This window comes from Rana temporaria, chromosome 6, assembly GCF_905171775.1.
Source record: "Rana temporaria chromosome 6, aRanTem1.1, whole genome shotgun sequence".
In the NCBI taxonomy this organism is placed as follows: domain Eukaryota; kingdom Metazoa; phylum Chordata; class Amphibia; order Anura; family Ranidae; genus Rana; species Rana temporaria.
In genome coordinates this window covers 117,198,177-117,218,070 of record NC_053494.1, presented here as the reverse complement: position 1 = coordinate 117,218,070, position 19,894 = coordinate 117,198,177, and the positions used below count along the sequence as shown (strand labels likewise).

At 43.8% G+C, this 19,894-nt stretch overlaps 1 protein-coding gene across 1 annotated transcript in view; it reads right to left on the bottom strand.

Moving 5' to 3' along the window:
* The window catches only part of ALS2 (alsin Rho guanine nucleotide exchange factor ALS2), a 116,179-nt gene that overhangs the window by 82,095 nt on the left and 14,190 nt on the right, over positions 1–19,894 (bottom strand). Inside the window, exons 2-4 of the mRNA XM_040357239.1 lie at positions 15,953–16,017; positions 9,515–9,669; positions 5,131–6,026 (exon numbers count right to left, since the gene is read on the bottom strand). Of these exons, the coding sequence (XP_040213173.1) occupies positions 5,131–6,026; positions 9,515–9,669; positions 15,953–15,972 (1,071 nt within the window). The 5' untranslated portion in view covers positions 15,973–16,017. The remainder of the gene's footprint in view (positions 1–5,130; positions 6,027–9,514; positions 9,670–15,952; positions 16,018–19,894) is intronic.

Genomic DNA, 19,894 nt, shown 5'->3' with positions numbered 1-19,894 from the left:
ATGTCACAAAAGACGGCAGAACAGTCGTCCGAAAATCGGATCGTGTGTACGAGGCTATATACAGTATATTGTGTGTACATGATGTAAAGGTTATACAGTGGGTGACTTTAAAGAACAGAATAAAAATTTGTAGATTTCTTTTAGGGCTCATGCCATGCTCATGTGTTTGAATGACATGTCCGCAAAGGTGCAAAATCTCATGGACTTTAGCCCCCGTTCACACGTTCCTTCCCACTGACCCTTCCGAAATGTTATCCATCAGAGGTCAGTGGGAAGGAAGCCCGTTACATTGGTGGTCAGTGGAAAGGGAGAATCCAGTAGAGATCCTGCTTCATTAAAATAAATAAATAACTAACTGAACAAAAAAAAAATCCTTTACATACATTTTAGTGTATTATAAACCTCTAAATTGATATGCCTAAAGCCTCGTACATACGATTGGACTTCTAGCGGACTTTTCCGTGGATTTTAGTCCACGGGCTTTGGCCGTGAGCTTGTTCTGCATACACACGGCCAAACATTTTCAGCCAACATTCACCAAACCACGTGGTTTTTCAGCTCTTTACCGCCACCCTTTAAGCAACTTCTGCTATTGTTGTCTGATGTTTAGCATTGGTTCCAAGTAAGGATGAGCTCCAGCGTGTTCGCATGGTACACGTGCAGAGCCCGCCAGGAAGTCTGCACGGCGCTGCAATAATCACAGCCAGGGAGACATTTCCCGATCTCTGCAGCCGAGCATCGGGACAATGTCTCCCTGGCTGTGATTAGCGCAGCGCCGTGCAGACTTCCTGGCGGGCTCTGCACGTGTACCATGCGAACACGCTGGAGCTCATCCTTAGTTCCAAGCATGCGTGTTTATACTATGGATTTTAGTTGGACGGATTTGTGTACACACGATCGGATAAACAGACATAACAGATTTATTGCCAGACAGTTGGTGAGCATGAACAGCCAACATTTGTTGTCGTTAATTCAGCCAATTGTCTGATGGAGCATACACACAGTCGGATTATGCGACACAACACGTCCATCGGACAATTATGGTCATAAAATTGGATCGTGTGTACGAGGCTTTACTCAATGGACAAGGATTGCCCACCGCGCCGGCCGGTAATTGAGGCCGCGGCTTCGCGGCCTTCTGCTTCCTTCTTTGTAGACCGCAAAGCCGCGGCCTCAATTAACGGTGGGCGCGGGCACGCCGCAATCGCGCCCTGCGTTGGCCGGTAATTGAGGCCGCGGCTTTCTGCAGCCCTAAGCTTTCCCAGGCGTCAGGTCACATTTTCTTGTCGCAATTGCGACCTGGCGCCCGGATTTTGACGAGACCTGTTGTAAAGGGTTTACAACCACTTTAACCTGAACTGTAATGTCCTGTACACACGAGCATAATTTCCCAGTCGGAAAAAAGTTGGATGGTTTTTTCGACGGAATTCCGCTCAAGCTTGGCTTGCATACAAAAGTGGTTGTCACACAAAAGTTCTCTTAACTTTTGAGCGTTAAGAACGCGGTGACGTACAACACTACGACAAGGTAAGAAAAAGAAGTTCAATGCTTCAGAGCATGCGTCAAATTGTTTCCGAGCATGCATTTTTTTTTTCCCCGTCGGAATTCCATACAGACGAACAGATTTTCTGTTATGATTTTTTTCCTGTTGGAAAAATGGAGAACCTGCTCTGAAACTTTTGCGGACGGAAATTCCGACAGCAAAAGTCTGATGGAACATACACACGGTCTGAATTTCTGATGAAAAGCTCACATCAGACTTTTGCTGGTGGAAATTCCGCTTGTGTGTACGGGGCATTAGGCAGGACAATTCAGTTGGTTGCAGGCTGGCAAGTGAGCTGGGAATTTTTCTTTGTTGTTTTTTCACGCGTATCATCCTTCTTTCTTTCACCCCTGCAGACCTTGCTTCAAATCTCAGGGGTGATTAGACAGGAACTTTGCAAGAGGTCACCCTCATCATCTAGGGCCCCACATACATGTACACTATATATTGTCAAAAGTATTGGTACGCCTGCCTTTACACACACATGAATTTTAATGGCATCCCAGTCATAGTCCACAGGGTTCAATATTGAGTTGGTCCACACTTTGCAGCTATAACCGCTTCAACTCTTCTGGGAAGGCTGATCACAAGGTTTAGAATCATGTTTATGGGAATGTTTGACCATTCTTCCAGAAGCACATTTGTGAGGTCAGGCACCAATGTTGGATAAGAAAGCCAGGTTCCCAGTCTCCGCTCTAAATTAGGTTGAAAACAGGACTCTGCGCAGGCCAGTTAAGTTCCTCCACCCCAAATGCGCTCATCCATGTCTTTATGGACCTTGCATTGTGCACAGTCATCTTGGAACAGGAAGGGGCCATCTCCAAACTGTTCCAACAAGGTTCAGAGCATGAAATTGTCCAAAATGTCTTGGTATTCTGACACCTTAAGAGTTCCCTTCACTGGAAATAAGGGACCAAGCCCAACCCCTGAAAAAACAACCTCACACCATAATCCCCCTTTACCAAATGATTTGGACCAGTGCACAAAGCAAGGTCCATAAAGACATGCTCGTTCCAAACAAACAGAACTGAGAGTCCATTTACACCTGCGTTTGGGGGGACAACAAAAACGGTTGAGCCGTGTTTTTACCTTGACTTCTCCCCCTTAAGATTGCAAAAGGCAGTGTATGGGGGGGGGGGGGGAGATACAAATGCCGTGGCCACGATGCTTAGCTCCCTGTTGTGCTCAGCCGTCCTCCAAATCCAACCTATTCAGGAGAATAAGGGCTACTGCACAGTGAAAGTTTTTTGCTTTAACGCAGGGATCCTCAAACTATGGCCCTCCAGCTGTTGCGGAACTACACATCCCATGAGGCATTGTAAAACTCTGACATTCACAGACATGACTAGGCATTATGGGATTTGTAGTTGACAATTGACAATTCTGAACAATCCTGAACAATTGGGGGCCATAGTTTGAAGATCCATGCTTTAATGCACAAAGTGCCTGAAGGTAAAAGCCTTTACAAGCACAAGGCTGTTATGCTGATCCAGTGTCTTCTGCATTTTTCAAATCACTGATCAGTAATCAGCAGACTTCAAGCTGACTTTGCTCACACTGCCTGCTTGTTCCAGTCCCTCACTAAAGCTATAGAGGCCAGAGTCAGCCAAGTAACTCCCATTTTAAGAAGTTGGTCTGAAATAACTGCAGCCTCCGTAATTTCTCTTGTCTGTCTGGGACAAGGATTGCAATAAAGTCCTGAGTTTCTAGCCATTTACAGTTCTATTCAAAAGTTTAAAAGGAAAAGCGAAAGCACTTCTAGCAGTTGGCTTATCTTTCAAAGGTACAATTTAGCAGCATTATGCAGCTGTCATTTGTGTTGAAACGAAACCAGACTGAAATGCCATGACTATTTGCACGTTTAATATTTAGCCTAACGTACCCATGATCTAGAGGTGCTGATGTGATTGGGAACCCCCTGTTGAAGGCTGCTTGTACAATGCATGCAATAGCTTTTCTTTCCATCCTCTATTTCTTGTACTTTCAATACCCCAAAAATAAACACAGAATAATATACTGTATAAGGCTAAAATGGACCCTTTTGAGGAGACTTGTCTCTCGTTCTCTCCATTCTACTGTGCTTGATGGGGGTCCTTGAACACCATCACTTGATAAACAAAAGAATATTCAGAGCAAACCCACCCATCCATGTCCCCATGCTTTTTATTGCCGAGATATCAAGTTGAAAAACACCCCCTAGCATTTCTGGCTGTGGCCATCTTGACTAATGGCAGATAATTCATGCAGCATCCTGGAATCCACCTGCCCTTAGCTTAGACATGCAGGCAGGAGGGTGTGCTTAGCTGAGAAAGCCCCTTCTCCCCTCCGATGACACCTGGGATGTATGACATAATTTGCCTAGGCCACAAACTAGGAATAAAGGCCCCTTTCAGACTGGGGCGGGAGCCGCGGTGGCGGTATAATGCCGCTAAAAATAGCGGCGCTATACCGCCGGAATTGCCGCGGGTATCAGCCGCTAGCGGTGCGGTATTAACCCCCGCTAGCGGCCGATAAATGAATAATACCGCCCTCTATAGAGGCGCATTGCGGGCGGTATTGCCGCGGTTTCCCATCGTTTTCAATGGAAAGGAGCGGTATACACGCCGCTCCTCTCACCGCTCCAAAGATGCTGCTGACAGATTTTTTTGTCTCCCGCCAGCGCATCGCCTCAGTGTGAAAGCCCTCGGGCTTTCACATTGAGTCTGCAGTGAAGGAGTTTTTCAGGCGGTATAGCAGTGCTATTTTTAGCGCTGTACAGCCTGAAAAACTCCTCAATGTGAAAGGGGCCTAACTGAGGAAATGTAAAAAAAAAAAAAAAAAAAAAAAAAAAAGAGATAAACTTTCCTATCCATTTACTAATACTAGCAGCATAAGGATTACAAATAGTCAATGTTGATCGAGAGAGTGAAGTTCCGCTTTAATGTGCCTAAAGATATTAGAGGACTTTCATCTGATCTAGTCATATAGAAAGTCCATAGTTAATTTTTTATTTTATTTTATTTCGAGGGTTAAAGAAAAACTACTGACTTGATTCCCCTTTCACACACTCAAAGTGGATGGAGAAAATCCTCCCCACTGGGCTATTGTATTCTGATGGCAGGGAGAATTCCGCGCTGTCAAAATACATGAATCAGTGCTGCAGGCTATAGCCTGCAGTGCCGACCAAGTGAGGAAAATCCAACAGGGCGGTTGTACGGAAGTTAATCGGTAGATCGACCTCTGTACAACCTCTCTGCCCATACATGGACTGAAATTCAGTTAACCCCTGCTGAAGCTGCTGAATTTCTATCCATGTATGGCTGGCTTTTCCCAGCTGAATGCCATTTTCCCTTATTGTGTTAGAAACATTGTATTATTTAACTTTACCAAACAAACAATTTCTTCATTTGTATGGGGACAGTCCTTGATGGGATATGTGCATTGTTTTCTCACATTTGTTGTAATGTATGATGGGCAGGGATGACCAACACCATATACGATATATATAAAAACTTCCATGATCTTCAGCTTGTTAAAAACAATAAAAAATAAGTAATACATTATGGTACAACATAACAAAAGGCCAATTATTCTGTACAAAATCTTACCCGTGCATACTCTAAAGTGGTATTGTTTGAAGAGGAATCCACATTGGCGGTTTCAGCGATAGACAGCAAGGTGCTTTCACATATTGGCTTGTCGAAAGTCACATCAACATCACTTTCACAAATACTGGCCACATCAGTGCCAATCTCGGTTTCAGACTCTGCTTGTTTTGGACTTAGTTTATTGTCATTCTGTGTCTCGAAAGAGCATAAACTAGGTTCTGTTCCTTTAGACCCAGAGCTCAATGAAGACAGACTAGTTCTTTTGTCGGGTTGGGATTCTGCCAACATTACTCCTAATGGACAGCAGTGGGCATCAGAAATAATGACATGGTCTTCTTTCTCTGTCATAGTGATCAACAGTTCTCTGCAATGGTTGCATCTCTCTGGCACATTCTTCACATCTTGGGCAAGAGGGCATTGCACCAAAGCCAAGCTGTGAAATGCCCCACACACTACCTGAAGAACTCTCCGGCCTGAAAGATGTTCCACTTTTTGAGGCTTGGTCACAGGAAACGTTGAGGTGATTAATCCAAGCTGGCAGCCACTGCCCCAGGCCCAGATCTCCCTGCTGACAGACAAGGCAAGAGTATGTTCTTCCCCACAGGAAAGCTGCATAACCCGTACCCACAGAGGAGGGGTACATTCCTGATCGGTTATAGTGACTGGCACAGGCTCCGATATTGATGGGCAGTTGGCAATTGCACATTGTCCAGCTGTGTTTTCACCCCACATATAGACCATTCCATTGTCTGTTACAGCTCCACAGTGATAACTTCCCGCAGCAACACATATTACATGCTGACCGCACAATGTCTTCTCTAACAATGGAGCGCTGCAGGGCACTTCTTGTGAATTCTCCTTCCACGGCTGCTTTCCATAGCTAAAAACTTCACCATCTAAATAAAACAAATAGGTTACATGTGTCGTATTAAGTTAGTACACTATGCAGTTTGAAAATTAGCAAGTTTTAAACAATACAGATCAATCCAGAAAAAGATGATGGGTACTGTGCCAAACAGCAGAACTGAAGGCTAGAATTTTCAGGTTTATAGAAGCCTTATCAGAAATATTGTAAAAGAAAAAGAAGGTTTGTAATGTAGCATATAATAGCTTGTATAGTGTCACTAATCTAGTCCAGTCCTGTGCATCTAGTCCACAGCATTAATAGATAAAAATCATTTCACTGGACTCTGAGTTCACTTTTGACCAGTTAGAAAGCCCCGATGGCCATGGCAAAATGCGTCAGCACCATCGCTGGGGTGGCGCTGGCTGAGGCCACACATGTCAGCACTGGGTCTGTTTCAGCGACGTCTCATGGAAAACAACTTGACTCTTTGAGCACTAAATTCAGAGGAAAAGGATTCTAATTTGTAAGCCAGTAAAGCTATAGGGTGCATTTTCACCTGTGAATGCACACTACATGTGAGAACCCCCGGCAGGGGTTCCTGAGATTACCTGGAAGTAAACAGCCCTATTGAAAGCAATGTGAGTCTACTGGCTCTTCTAGCTAATCGCGCCCACTAGTATGTAATCTGTTATGCTGCGATCACATGCAAAGTATCAGCCCATGATGCAGACTGGCTTTGTCCAAGGCTGATCACTCACATGTGATCACAGTATGACAGATTACATGCAAGTGGGTATGAATAGCTGCGAGAGCCAGTAGCCTTCCATTGCGTTCAGTGGGACTACCTACTCAGCTAAATGCGAGAATCCCCGCTGGGGGTCCTCGTTTGTAATCACCGGCAAGGTGCATTCACAGGTATGAATGCACCATTTTTACTTTGCTCTTTACCCGCTTTATATAATAAGTCTAAAAGTGAACAGAACATGATGTGAAATAATAATTTCTTTATCGTACATCACGGGATACAGAGCGGCATATTCATTACTATACGGGTTATATGGAGTACCTTCAGGTGATGGACACTGGCAATCTCAAACAGGAAGTCCCCTCCCTATATAACCCCCTCCCATAGGAGGGAGTACCTCAGTTTTTTTCACCAGTGTCTTAGGTGTTGGTCACGAATTAGCTTTGCCTCCACGTCCTTGGGACCAAGGCAGGCTAACCGGATCTGTCCAAGGTGCCTCAGAGCCAAAGTGGACAGTACCCGGGCCCCAAGTCGTGGGGTTTTTGCCTATAATGCTGCTCTTCGGAGGGCTGGACCCTGGGCCCAGGGCTTTGAGCTTTTTAAAGTCCAAAAGTCCAATGCTCTGCATTGGCAAAAAGCTTCCACTAGGTCTGTTTAAGACAGGATGGTCTTATTAAGCGGGCCCCCCTTATTGTGTGGTATTTTTGCTGCTGCAACCCTGCTTTTTGTGGGATAGGGGGCTATAAAGGCAGCCTATCCCATGACAATAGGTCTGTTGGCCTGAGTTTGCAACTTAAAGGAGTTGTAAAGGAAAACAACTTTTTGCCTAAAATTAATGTCTGCAGGTAAAGGATGCTTATTATGAAAAATATTTTTTTCCTTTACAACCCCTTAAACCTCTCTTTATCCACTTCCGGACCATCCGCTGTTGTTATACGTCGGTACTTTGAAGAGGGATATGATTATGGCAGCACCTAGTTATCAGAACCCCGTTATCCTCTTTTTCAGCAGGCAGTTCGCTTTCAGATAAAAAGTGGTCTCTGCAGCAGATTCACCGCAAGATCCCTTTTATCGGCGGCGGGAGAGGGCCTCCCCTCTCCTGTCTGCCACACTTCAGTGCTCCCTGCTGCTTGCCGGAGGCTGATCGCGTCCCATCTCCTGTTAGGTATGGAGATGAGCGAGGGGAAGATGGCCCCCACCTGTCTCCATACCATTTCAGGGGCGGAAGCGACGTCAAAACGTCACTTCCGCCCATAGTTCTTAGAGACATTTTTTTTAAAACATTTTTATTTTGTTATAGCATTTTAGTGGAAATATGAGATCTGGGGTCTTTTTGATGTTTACATTCCTTGTAATAGGAATAAAAGTGACAATTTATTTTTTTAAAGAACAGTGTAAAAATAAAAATGTAAAAAAAAAAAAAAAAAAAAAAAGATTTTTTTTTTTTAACGCACCCGGTCCCACTGAGCTTGCGTGCAGAAGCGAATGCATACGTGGGCAGCGCCCGCATATAAAAAACGGTGTTCAAACCACACAAGTGAGGTTTCACCGCGATCGTTAGAGTGAGAGCAATAATTCTAGCCCTTGACCTACTCTGCATCTCAAAAAATGCAACCTGTAGAATTTTTTAAACAAACATCGCCTATGGAGATTTGTAAGGGTGAAAGTTTGTCGCCATTCCACGAGTGGGTGCAATTTTGAAGCGTGACATATTGGGTATCAATTTACTCAGCATAAAATTATCTTTGGGCTAACTTTACTGTTGTCTTCTATTTTTTTTATTCCAAAAAAGTGTATTTTTCCCCCAAAAAAGTGCACTTGTAAGGCCGCTGCACAAATACGGTGTGACAGAGAGTATAGCAACGACTGCCATTTTATTCTCTAGGGTGTATATTATATATATATATATATATATATATATATATATATATAAATAAATGTTTGGGAGTTATTGTTAGGATCAATTTTATTTTTTCTCAGGCTAGCTGGTAAGTGTGCTAGGAACTTTTGGGCAGTATCCTGATGGAATAAGCAGAATCCTTTTTCTGCCAATGATCTGTTCCTGGCTAAAGCGATAGGACTACCCAGCAATAGGTTTAGGATCCAAGGCTATTCTGCCTAAACATGGCCACTATGTTGCAATCTGATTGCATAATCTTAATAAGGGTTAATAGGGGTTCCCAACGGCTGTGTTGCTCAAGTACCTACCTAAACGATCCCGTCAATTTATATTCTGCCAGATGGGTCCTTATGCTTTAGTTATAAAGGAAGTTGTACAATCAGACTGGAGTGTGTGTGGCAAGCTAAGTGTACACCAACCAATCTAGCAGTGGTGGCAGATGTTTATTGCATTTAAGGCTAGCTACAGTACATGCACATTGGGCTTTTAGCCCATTTGCATCAAGTCCCAGCATTTTTGGCGGCCACACATACAGCGTCCAATCCTGCCAGCCATTAAAGTATATCACTGGCTGATATATGTGATAGCTGGACACTGTACTGAGTGGTACTCACATTTAGGGCTGCAGGAAATTCCTGCGTTCTGGGCATACATCCCTGAATGCAATCAAAGTCCAACTACTACATATTTAGCCCATCATAGATTTTGACAGGCTGCTGGCAGCAGGGTAGGGCGGTGCACCTGTGCCTTCTAGGTGCCCAATAACTCTGGGATTTGGCACACATGGGCTAAATACTCAGTTTGCATGGGGCCTTAAGAGGAAAGGTGTAATCTGCTCATTGGATATATTTTTAACAATAAAAACGAGTACCTAGGAGCCAAGTATACATACCGCTGGTGAGCAGCAAGCCATGATGAATCCCAAGGCTGGCTTGTAGTACAGTTTTTGCCCCCAAGCCATGAAGCCTCTCTGGTGTGGCCTGAGCTGACCCCACCTGCCATACATGTACATCGCCTCTCTCTTTAGCTCCTTCGGAGTCTTCCAAACTATAAGAAATGCATAGTATTTAATGGATACAAAGACATCACACAACACATGTTCACAAACAGCTGTTATTCCCTAACAAACTTCCAAATTTACAGACTGCGGAATGCAAATTTGTTTACAGGTAGTCTATAGCAGTTCAGCACAAGTCTATAGCCAACCATACATAGATCAAAATTTGATCCAGGGACAGGCCAAATTTTGGTAAATGTTCCTGCACCCATTTTAAGGAAACCTTTTGATTTACAAATATTACTTAAGTTTTCTATGAATTTGTCAAAAAAAATTAAAACATTAAGTAGATTTTGATCCATTTAAATGTTGTTTGAAGGTGTCCAGGTGTGCCTTTTTTTTACCTTTATCCTCTCCCCTTATCTCATCTTTTTTTACTTGTCTCTCCTTTCCCTTTACTTTTCCCTTCCTCCCCCACTCACCCCCCCCCCTTTTGTTTTCTTTCAAATCATTCGATAGGGCCTTGGTTAGTCAGGTACTGCTGAGTTTGTTCTCTGGACTTACAGGTGTAGTGGTGGTGCTACGGAGGCACCAGAGGGGAACAAAAAAGGTAAGGTATAAAACTCACAAAGACACATTTCAGAGACAATAGGTCTCAAGATGGCAGCGACGTAACGTCAATACGCAGGCTTCATCTCCTAGACGCTCATCATCAAAACAATACATCAATGGTACAAAAATCCAAAATGCTTGCGCTTTCCTCCACCAGTCTCACAGGCTGCTCACCTCACATCTGAGTCAAATCAGCAGTGTTCCACTCTGGGGATAACAGAGAAGACTGGCCTGGAGCTGGTAATCACTTTCCTCCTTTAAATCGCTTATTCCCATGAGATAAAAACCCAGATCATCTCACCAGATATGATGGATAGCTGAAAACACATTTCAGAGACAATAGGTCTCAAGATGGCCGAGATGCAACGTCAATACGCAGGCTCTGTCCCCTAGACGCATATCGTCAAAAGCAGCGACTTCTTCAGTATGCGATTTGAAGGAGGAAAGCGATAACCAGCACCACGCATGCCTTCTCTATTATCCCAGAAACAAGGGGGAGGCGCCTGTCTGAGACCCCCTTCACACTGAGGGCGTATTGCCGGCTCTATAGCGTTGAAAATAGCGCCAGCAATCCACCCTCAAACAGCTGCTCCATTGTCTCCAGTATGAAAGCCCGAGGGCTTTCACACTGCAGCGGTGCGCTAGTAAAATGGTAAATAAAGTCCTGCTAGCCGCATCTTTGGAGCGGTGCGTTTACCGCTTCTCCACCGCTGCTGCCCATTGAAATCAATGGGACAGTGCGGCTAGAACACCCGCAATGCGCTGCTTTAGCAGTGCATTGGGGATGGTTTTAACCCTTTCTCGGCCGCTAGCGGGGGTTAAAAGCGCCCACTAGCGGCCGAAATGCGCTGCAAATCCGCCCATAGCGTCGGCAGTAAAAATACTGGCGTTTTACCGCCGACGCTATAGGCGGCTCAGTGTGAAAGGGATCTTAGTGTAGTATTAAAACAGTATAAATGTATTGCAGAAGATTAAAAACACTTACAAGAAATGCGTCATAACTATGTGGTCCTGGCAGTTCTACTGCGTCCCACAGGCTCCTCGCATGATCCAGGTAGCTGATGAAAGGTTCTGGTGTGATGTTGTGCTGAATAGCTGTGCATTCAGGAAAACCAGGAAGTAGTCCGCTCCTTCTATTGTCTCTAGAGGCCAGTAGAAGGAGCTGTGAGCTCTGAGCGTGTATCCTTTCATTCCACAGAGACAGTCCTGACCCCTTCCTCCCGCTGGTGACATCATGTCCGCTATGGTTCAAGCTGGACAGCATGGAGCCGACTACTTCCTGGTTTTCCTGAATGTACAGCTATTCAGCACAACATCACACCAGAACCTTTCCCAGCTACCCGGATCATACGAGTAACTGCCAGGACTACATACTTATGACGAGCATGACTCCCACTTATATTTTGTAAGTGTTTTTATTCTTGTGCAATAAATGATACTGTTTTAATACTACACTTAGAGAGGTGTCCCCCCTTTTTTCTTTTCTATGATTTGCAGAGTTGCTGGACACACCGAGGATGGCTGCCTCTTTAAATCACCCCCTTACCGTGGCTCAACTTTCTTTTTACCCAAAGGACTGACTAATCAAATGTACATTATTACAAACTAAGGGCATTGCCTCCTGGAGTGCCAGACACCCAATTTACCTTCTCTATTATCCCCAGAGGGGGAACACTGCTGATTTATTCAAATGTGAGGTGAGCAGCCTGGAAGACTGGTGGAGGAAAGCAAAGGCATTTTGGATTTTTGCACCGTTGATGTATTGTTTTTTTTAATTCACTTCAACCAGTCACAGATACTATATATGAACTTTCAGCAATAAAAGTTAATTGATTACCATTTTTAGTTATACTTTTATTATTATTGATGTTTTTTACAGCGAAGCACCATCAATTGATTATTTGAACATAAAATTGGATTGCAAAAAAAAAGGTTATCGATTTTCAGTTAAAAAGAGAAACAAGGGGTACAAGCAGTACATTGTACAGGTATAGTACAATAGTATATACATAGGCATGTCACTGTAATGCAGTGTGGCCGCCACACATTAGTGGCAGGTGCAATTCAGGGTGGGCATACCAAGTTGCCCGACGGGTAGTAGGTATACGATACAGTGCATAGTAGTGAGAATAACTCCCCAAAAAGTTATGTATGAAGTAGTAAGGGCCCTAGGCTAATGGAGGTTATGGTCAGGTGTGTCATCAACTATATGAGTAGTAGATATGAAGAATATTGGTACAAAGGGTAATAAGTAGAAGTGTATGAGTGAGTGAGGAAGAAATAAGGATGGTGGCTCCTAGCTAAATTGCCCCTAATAATGTATGCATGAATGGAAGTTAGGGACCTTAGATTGTAAGCTCCTTGAGGTCAGGCACTGATGTGAATGTAAAATATGTATGTAAAGCGCTGTGTAAATTGACGGCACTAAATAAGTAACCATTCCTATTTGCGTTTGTCCACTGTGGCTTGTTTATAAACACTACACATTTTTAAGAGCAACGACCGGAGTGCGGATCATCTTTTCTTTACTAAATAAGCAACTGTAATAAATGAAAGTTTTGCCTACTTTAAGGGTCCTTTTACACTATCGGATCCCGTGAGGATCCGTTCCTTAACCACTTAAGACCCGGACCTTTATGCAGGTAAAGGACCTGGCCAGTTTTTGCGATTCGGCACTGCGTCGCTTTAACCGACAATTGCGCGGTCGTGCGATGTGGCTCCCAAACAAAATTGGCGTTTTTTTAATTTTTTTTTTAAATAGAGCTTTCTTTTGGTGGTATTTGATTACCTCTGCGGTTTTTAGTTTTTGCGCTATAAACAAAAATAGAGCAACAATTTTGAAAAAAAAAAAAAAAAAAAATCAATATTGTTTACTTTTTGCTATAATAAATAAATACCCCCAAAAAAAGATATAAAACTTATTTTTTCTCAGTTTAGGCCGATACCTATTTTTCTACATATTTTTGGTAAAAAAAATAAAAATCGCAATAAGGCCGGGTACACACGGGCAAACATGTACGATGAAACCGGTCCGTCGGACCGTTTTCACCGTACATGTCTGCCCGGGGACATCTGTATGATGGCTGTACTAACCATCGTACAGAAGTCCGCGCGTAAACAATACGCGGGGCGTGTCCGCGCTGTCGCCGCGACGATGACGCGGCGACGTGGGCGGGCCTGCCTTTTAAATGCTTCCACGCATGCGTCGAAGTCTGTACAGACGACCGAACATGTCCGAGAGGGCAGGTTTCCAGCACACGGTTTTAAAACAAGTCCAGGAATATTTGTCCGCTGGGAAAAGGCCCGGCGGGCAAATGTTTGCTGGAATTCTGCCCGCTCGCGCCTACACACGACCGAACATGTATGCTGAAACTGGTCCGCGGACCAGTTTCAGCATACATGTTTGGTCGTGTGTACGGGGCTTAAGAGTTTATCGATTGGTTTGCGCAAAATTTATAGCGTTTACAAAACAGGGGATAGTTTTATGACATTTTTATTAATATATATTTTTTTGTTTTACTACTACTAATGGCGGTGATCAGCGATTTTTTTCGTGACTGCCACATTATGGCGGACACATCGGACAATTTTGACACATTTTTGTATCGTCTGTCCGTGTTCACCTGATCCGATGACGGATAGGAAAAATAGGATTTTCCTCCGTCTGCAGAATCGGACCATAGCGGGGACCAATGAGATCGGGTGTCAGTGGATGTTCATCCGCCGATACCCGCTATCCCATAGGGATCAATGTATGTCCGTATTTCATCCAAAAACGGATGGATGAAATACGGACATAGGCCCGGATTCACAAAGCACTTGCGCCAATGTATCTCCAGATATGCCGCGTAAGTGCAAATATGCGCCGTCGTATCTTTGCGCCGTACCCACAAACTAAGATACGCCTAAAAACAGGCTTCATTCCACCTACGCCGGCGTAGAGTGGGCGCATATTTACGCTGGACGCATGTGGCGCTCCCATTGATTTTAGATTCAAATATGCAAATGAGGGAGATACGCCGATTCACAAACGTACATGCGGCCGACGCAGGCTACGAGTGGTGCGTGCAAGTTGTAGTCCGGCAAAAAGTTAAGCCCCATAAAGGAGGTGTAACTCAGCAACAGATGTGCAAAGGGCTGCACCAAGGGATACAAGCCGGCGTATTTTACGTAGTTTACGTTGGACGTGAATATGACTAGGCGTAGGTTACGTTCACGCCGTAGGCAGTGATCCGGCGTATCTTAGGCAGTTGTTCCGACGTGTTTGTGAGCATGCGCACTGGGATGCGTCCACGGGACGGCGCATGCGCCGTTCATTATATGTATCTGTCTGGCGCTCGGCCCATCATTTGCATTGGGTCACACCTCATTTGCATGGCTCACGCCCACTTCCACCTACGCCGGCTTACGCCTAGGAAACGCAGCCCAGTTTTGGGAGCAAGTGCTCTGTGAATTCCATGCTTGCCTCTCCGCGCTGCGTAGCGTAAAGGAGATACGTTACGGCTGCATAAATATGCACCGCTGTCTGTGAATCTGGGCCATACTGTCCGCATGTGTGAAAGGGCCCTAACACTTGGAGTCACAAACACGTGTATTGTGCAGGGGGTCCGTGTATTGTGCAGGGGGTCCGTGTATTGTGCAGGGGGTCCGTGTATTGTGCAGGGGGTCCGTGTAAAGTTTTTTTCCCAAAACTTTCCTCTCAGGCCGCGTACACACGGTCGGTCCAAACCGATGAAAACAGACTGAAGTTCAGTTTCATCGGTCAAAACCGACCGTGTGTACAGCCCATCGGTCTGTTGTCCTTCGGTCCAAAAAAAGAGAACTTGCTTCAAAATCGAACCGATGGACGGCTGACCGATAGGTCAAAACCGATAGTTAGTACGGAAAAGCATCGGTTCAAAACCCGTGCATGCTCAGAATCAAGTCGACGCATGCTTGGAAGCATTGAACTTAATTTTTCTCTGCACGTCGTTGTGTTTTACGTCACCGCGTTGGACTCGATCGTTTTTTTAACTGATGGTGTGTACGCACATCAGACCATCAGTCTGCTTCAGCGGTGAACCGATGAAAACGGTCCGTCGGACCATTCTCATCGGATGGATTGACCGTGTGTACGTGGCCTTAAAGTTGGGGTGCGTGTTATACGCCGATAAATACAGTACTCAAATATTCATTGGGCTCTGCGTACCTGACTTTAATGCCATCTCCTTGTTTAGATGGCACCTGTTTTGTACTTTTAAGAAAAAAAAAATACTCAAACATCCTGTGTTCTAGAAGAACTGATCTAGTAGGAATCCAGGTACAGAGAACAGAGCAATGAACAGATCAGTAGATGGCTATAGCACAAGGACAAAGGAGAGATTAGGGGAGGGTGTGGGATAGCCACTGACAGGGATGACTCCAGGAGACCAATAGGTCAAGTTTTATTATGGATCCGTGTCAACACTGGTCACCTGGGGAGGAAGTCCAGTACAATCGCCCCAACAGGGATGCAGGCGGCATTAATAACCTGGCGAGTTTTAAGCCTTTCCCACGTTAACCAACACCAAAAATATGTTTTAGCAGAACCGAAATATTCTGTTAACATTTGCTTTCCGGGATTAGAGTCAAGCTTTGCCACCCTTGCATGAACCAGCACTGGACGCCCTGTGGGCATGTGACAACATGTAAAAACGCCCTATAAGAAATGCAATTCAATTGAATCCAGCATACCATACATACCTTCCTTTCTGTGTTTCCATGGGTCAGCATCCCAAACTACTTATCCAGAAAGATAATAAATTAAGCTGGAAAAAATAAAAAGAAGAACATGAAATGTCAAGAAACAGACTTCTAGAAACCCATGACAGTTGTCAACACATTGCTGAATATCTAAAGCATTTGTCACTGTACAGCCAAACACGGGGCCAGCTGTGTCTTATGACCCATTCATGTAGTAAATACAGGCAGCTGCCAAATGGGTTCACCCAACATGGAAATAAACAGGGAGAACCTTTACTGGTTAATGACAGCATTTCAAGTCTGATGCATCAACTTCTGTTTGCTGTATAGGATCAAAAAGGTGCACAGAAAAAAAATCTTATAAAACGTATCAATTAAAAAAAAAAAAAAAAAAAATTTACACACAGAGGTGTCCGTTTATGAAGCAGTTAACAGTAGTGATCCTAAGGATCACCACTGATCACAGCCCATAAACAGTTTATGAAACAGAGATAAATCGGGGAGAGAAGTGTTTGAATTTGTTTTCCCGCCGATTTTCTCCACACACAGAGAAGTCTCATAGACTGACACAGTAACGGCCAGTTTATGAAGCTGCGATCTGAGAGCTTCACTGGCGATCTGTGTCAGAATTTACACTCCCCGATTCACCATCTCAGAGCTGGTGAAGCGGGGAGTGAAGAGGGAATCCCGGGGGTTCTGAGGAGGAAGGAGGAAGATTTTTAACTTCCTTCTACCTCGTTCTGACCCCCCAACACTGTAACCATGTCCCCCTGTAATATTTATATACACATATATATATATATATATATATATATATATATATATATATATATATATATATATATATATATATATATATATAAATAAATAAATAAAATGTGTGTATATACACACACATGTATATACAATGTGTGTGTGTATACACATTATATATATATATATATATATATATATATATATATATATATATATATATATATATATATATATATATATATATATATATATATATATATATATATATATATATATATTATGAAGGGGGACTCGTTATTTTAATTACATTACCCACGCCGTCTGTCAGTGTACTGAGCGGTGATAATTTATCACTGCTCAATAAACTGACATCTCTGTGTTTCTGTGAATTTCTGGTACTGTAATCTCATAAAGTCTCACGAGATTCCAGTATCAAGGGCTGTTCTCCACTGTTTGAAGCGTTGGTAGATCACTTCACTCCTCCAAGGGTGAAGCGATCTACAAAGCTTCATAAACTGGCACACAGAGGAGAAAAATCTCCTCCAATTGTACAATCTGTACCTTCAGATTTGCCAACAACTACAGTGCAAACGTCTAATGCCACGTACACACGATCGGATTTTCCGTCGGAAAAACCTTGGATGATCACACAAAAGTTCTCTGAACTTTCGACCGTCAAGAACGCGGTGACGTACAACCATACAACGAGCCGAGAAAATGAAGTTCAATGCTTCCGAGCATGCGTCAAACGGTTTCCGCATCGGAATTGCTACAGACGAAGGGAATTTCCAATAGAATTTTTTTCCGTCTGAAAATTTGAGAACCGTCTCTCAATCTTTTGTTGGCAGAAGTTCCGACAGCAAAAGTCTGATGGAGCCTACACACGGTCGGAATTTCGGACCAAAAGGCTCACATCTGACTTTTCTTGTCGGAATTTCCGATCGCGTGTACTGGGCATAAGTGAATAGCATTCAGTTCATAACTAAAAAGGTAGGCTCTTTCATTACATACTGTAGTTTGTTGGTTAATCTAATGAAGATTGTACAATCCGTTTCCGTATGTGTGGATAGTTTTCCAAGTATATCTTGCTAGTTAGTAAAGACCCCTTGGAACAGAAAAAGCAATGTAATACAGGGATCGACAAATCCCGGGCGCCAGGTCGCCATGGCGACTAGAAATAGTGTCCTGGCGACTTGGCTTGGAAGGTGGGCAAAAAAAAAAAAAAAAAAATTATATATATATATATATATATTTTTTTTTTTGTGAGCTGGTGCCATCTGGTGGTGAGCCGTTGGTATTACAAGTTAAGCATTACAAGTTAAACAGCAATTCTAATGTCATTTTTCACTATTTTCACTGCCATCTTCTTCCCTCTAATTAGAACCCCCAAACATTATATATATTTTTTATCCTAAAACCCTTGAGAATAAAATGGCGATCGTTGCAATACTTTCTGTCACGCCGTTTTTGCGCAGCGGTCTTACAAGCGCACTTTTTTGGGAAAAAATTACACTTTTTTAAATTAAAAAATAAGACAACAGTAAAGTTATCCCCATTTTTTTTAATATTATGAAAGATAATGTTACGCCGAGTAAATTCATACCCAACATGTCACGCTTCAAAATTGCGTTTGAACACCGTTTACATATGCGGGCGCTGCTCACGTATGTGTTCGCTTCTGCGCGCAAGCTCGTCGGGACGGGGTGCGTTTTCTGGCTCCTAACTTTTTTAGCTGGCTCCTAGATTCCGAACAAATTTGTCAACCCCTGATGCAATACATCAATATACACTCACTGGCCACATTATTATTAGGTACAGCTATTCAATTTCTTGGTAACACAAATCAGCCAATCACATGGCAGCAACTCAATGCTATTAGGCATCTAGACGTGGTAAAGATGACTTGCTAGAGCTCAAACCGAGCATCAGAATGAGGAAGAAAGAGAATTTAAGTGACTTTGAACGTAGCGTTTTTGTTGGTGCCAGACGGGCTGGTCTGAGTATTTCAAAAACTGCTGATCTACTGGGATTTCACACACAACCATCTCTAGGGTTTACAGAGAAAGGTGCGAAAAAGAGAAAATATCCAGTGAGCGGCAGTTGTGTGGAGGAAAGGCCTAGTTAGACTTACCGGTGACGGTATTTCTAAGAGCCTTTCAGGACAACCTTGGAGAGAGCGCAGCTCCGCCTCTTCTGTAGGAAACACCCACAGGCTTTAAATCCCTCCTCTTCCACCATGGCTTCAGTTATTGTGTGGCCTCCGGCACTGGAAAACAAAGCACAGAGAACCACAACACCATGATAGATACATACTTTACTTTTTTATATACATTTTAGGGAGGGAAATAGCGGTTGTCCTGAAAGGCTCTTAGAAATACCGTCACCGGTAAGTCTAACTAGGCCTTTCTCAAATCGCCTTTCAGGACAACCTTGGAGAGGATAACCAAGTAACTTACCCTAGGGTGGGACTACTGCCTGCAGTACCTTCCTGCCGAAGGCTTGATCTGCGGCCGACAGCAAGTCCAACCTGTAGTGCCGAATAAAAGTTGAAAAACTGGACCAAGTAGCAGCCTTACAGATCTGATCAGGCGTAGCACCGGCCCTTTCGGCCCAGGAAACTGCGGTTGACCTTGTAGAGTGAGCAGCGATCCCAGAAGGAGGAACTTCTCCTTTTGCTTGATAGGCTTCAGAAATTGCTTGTCTAAGCCACCTACCGAGCGTACTCTTAGAAGCTTTTTCCCCTTTTCGGGAACCGGAGAATACCACAAAAAGAGCGTTTGATTTCCTGAACTCCTTGGTGACGGAAAGGAACTGTAACAGACATCTCCTTACATCCAGTGTATGGAAAGCTTCTTCTCCTGCATTAGCCGGAACTGAGGAAAATGTTGGTAGAATTATTTCTTGCGACCGATGGAAAGTTGAGGCCACTTTCGGTAGGAAGGCTGGATCCGTTTGAAGGACCACTCGGTCTGGCAAAACTCTAAGGAAGGGTTCCTTAATTGCTAGAGCTTGGAGCTCACTGATTCTCCTTGCTGATGTAATGGCAACTAAAAAAATTGTTTTGAGAACTAAACTTTTTAACGATGCACTCTGTAAAGGTTCAAACGGAGCTCCCGTGAGACCTTGCAAAACAATAGATAAGTCCCAACAAGGGAAAACTTTGAGGGCTATCGGTCTATTTCGAGC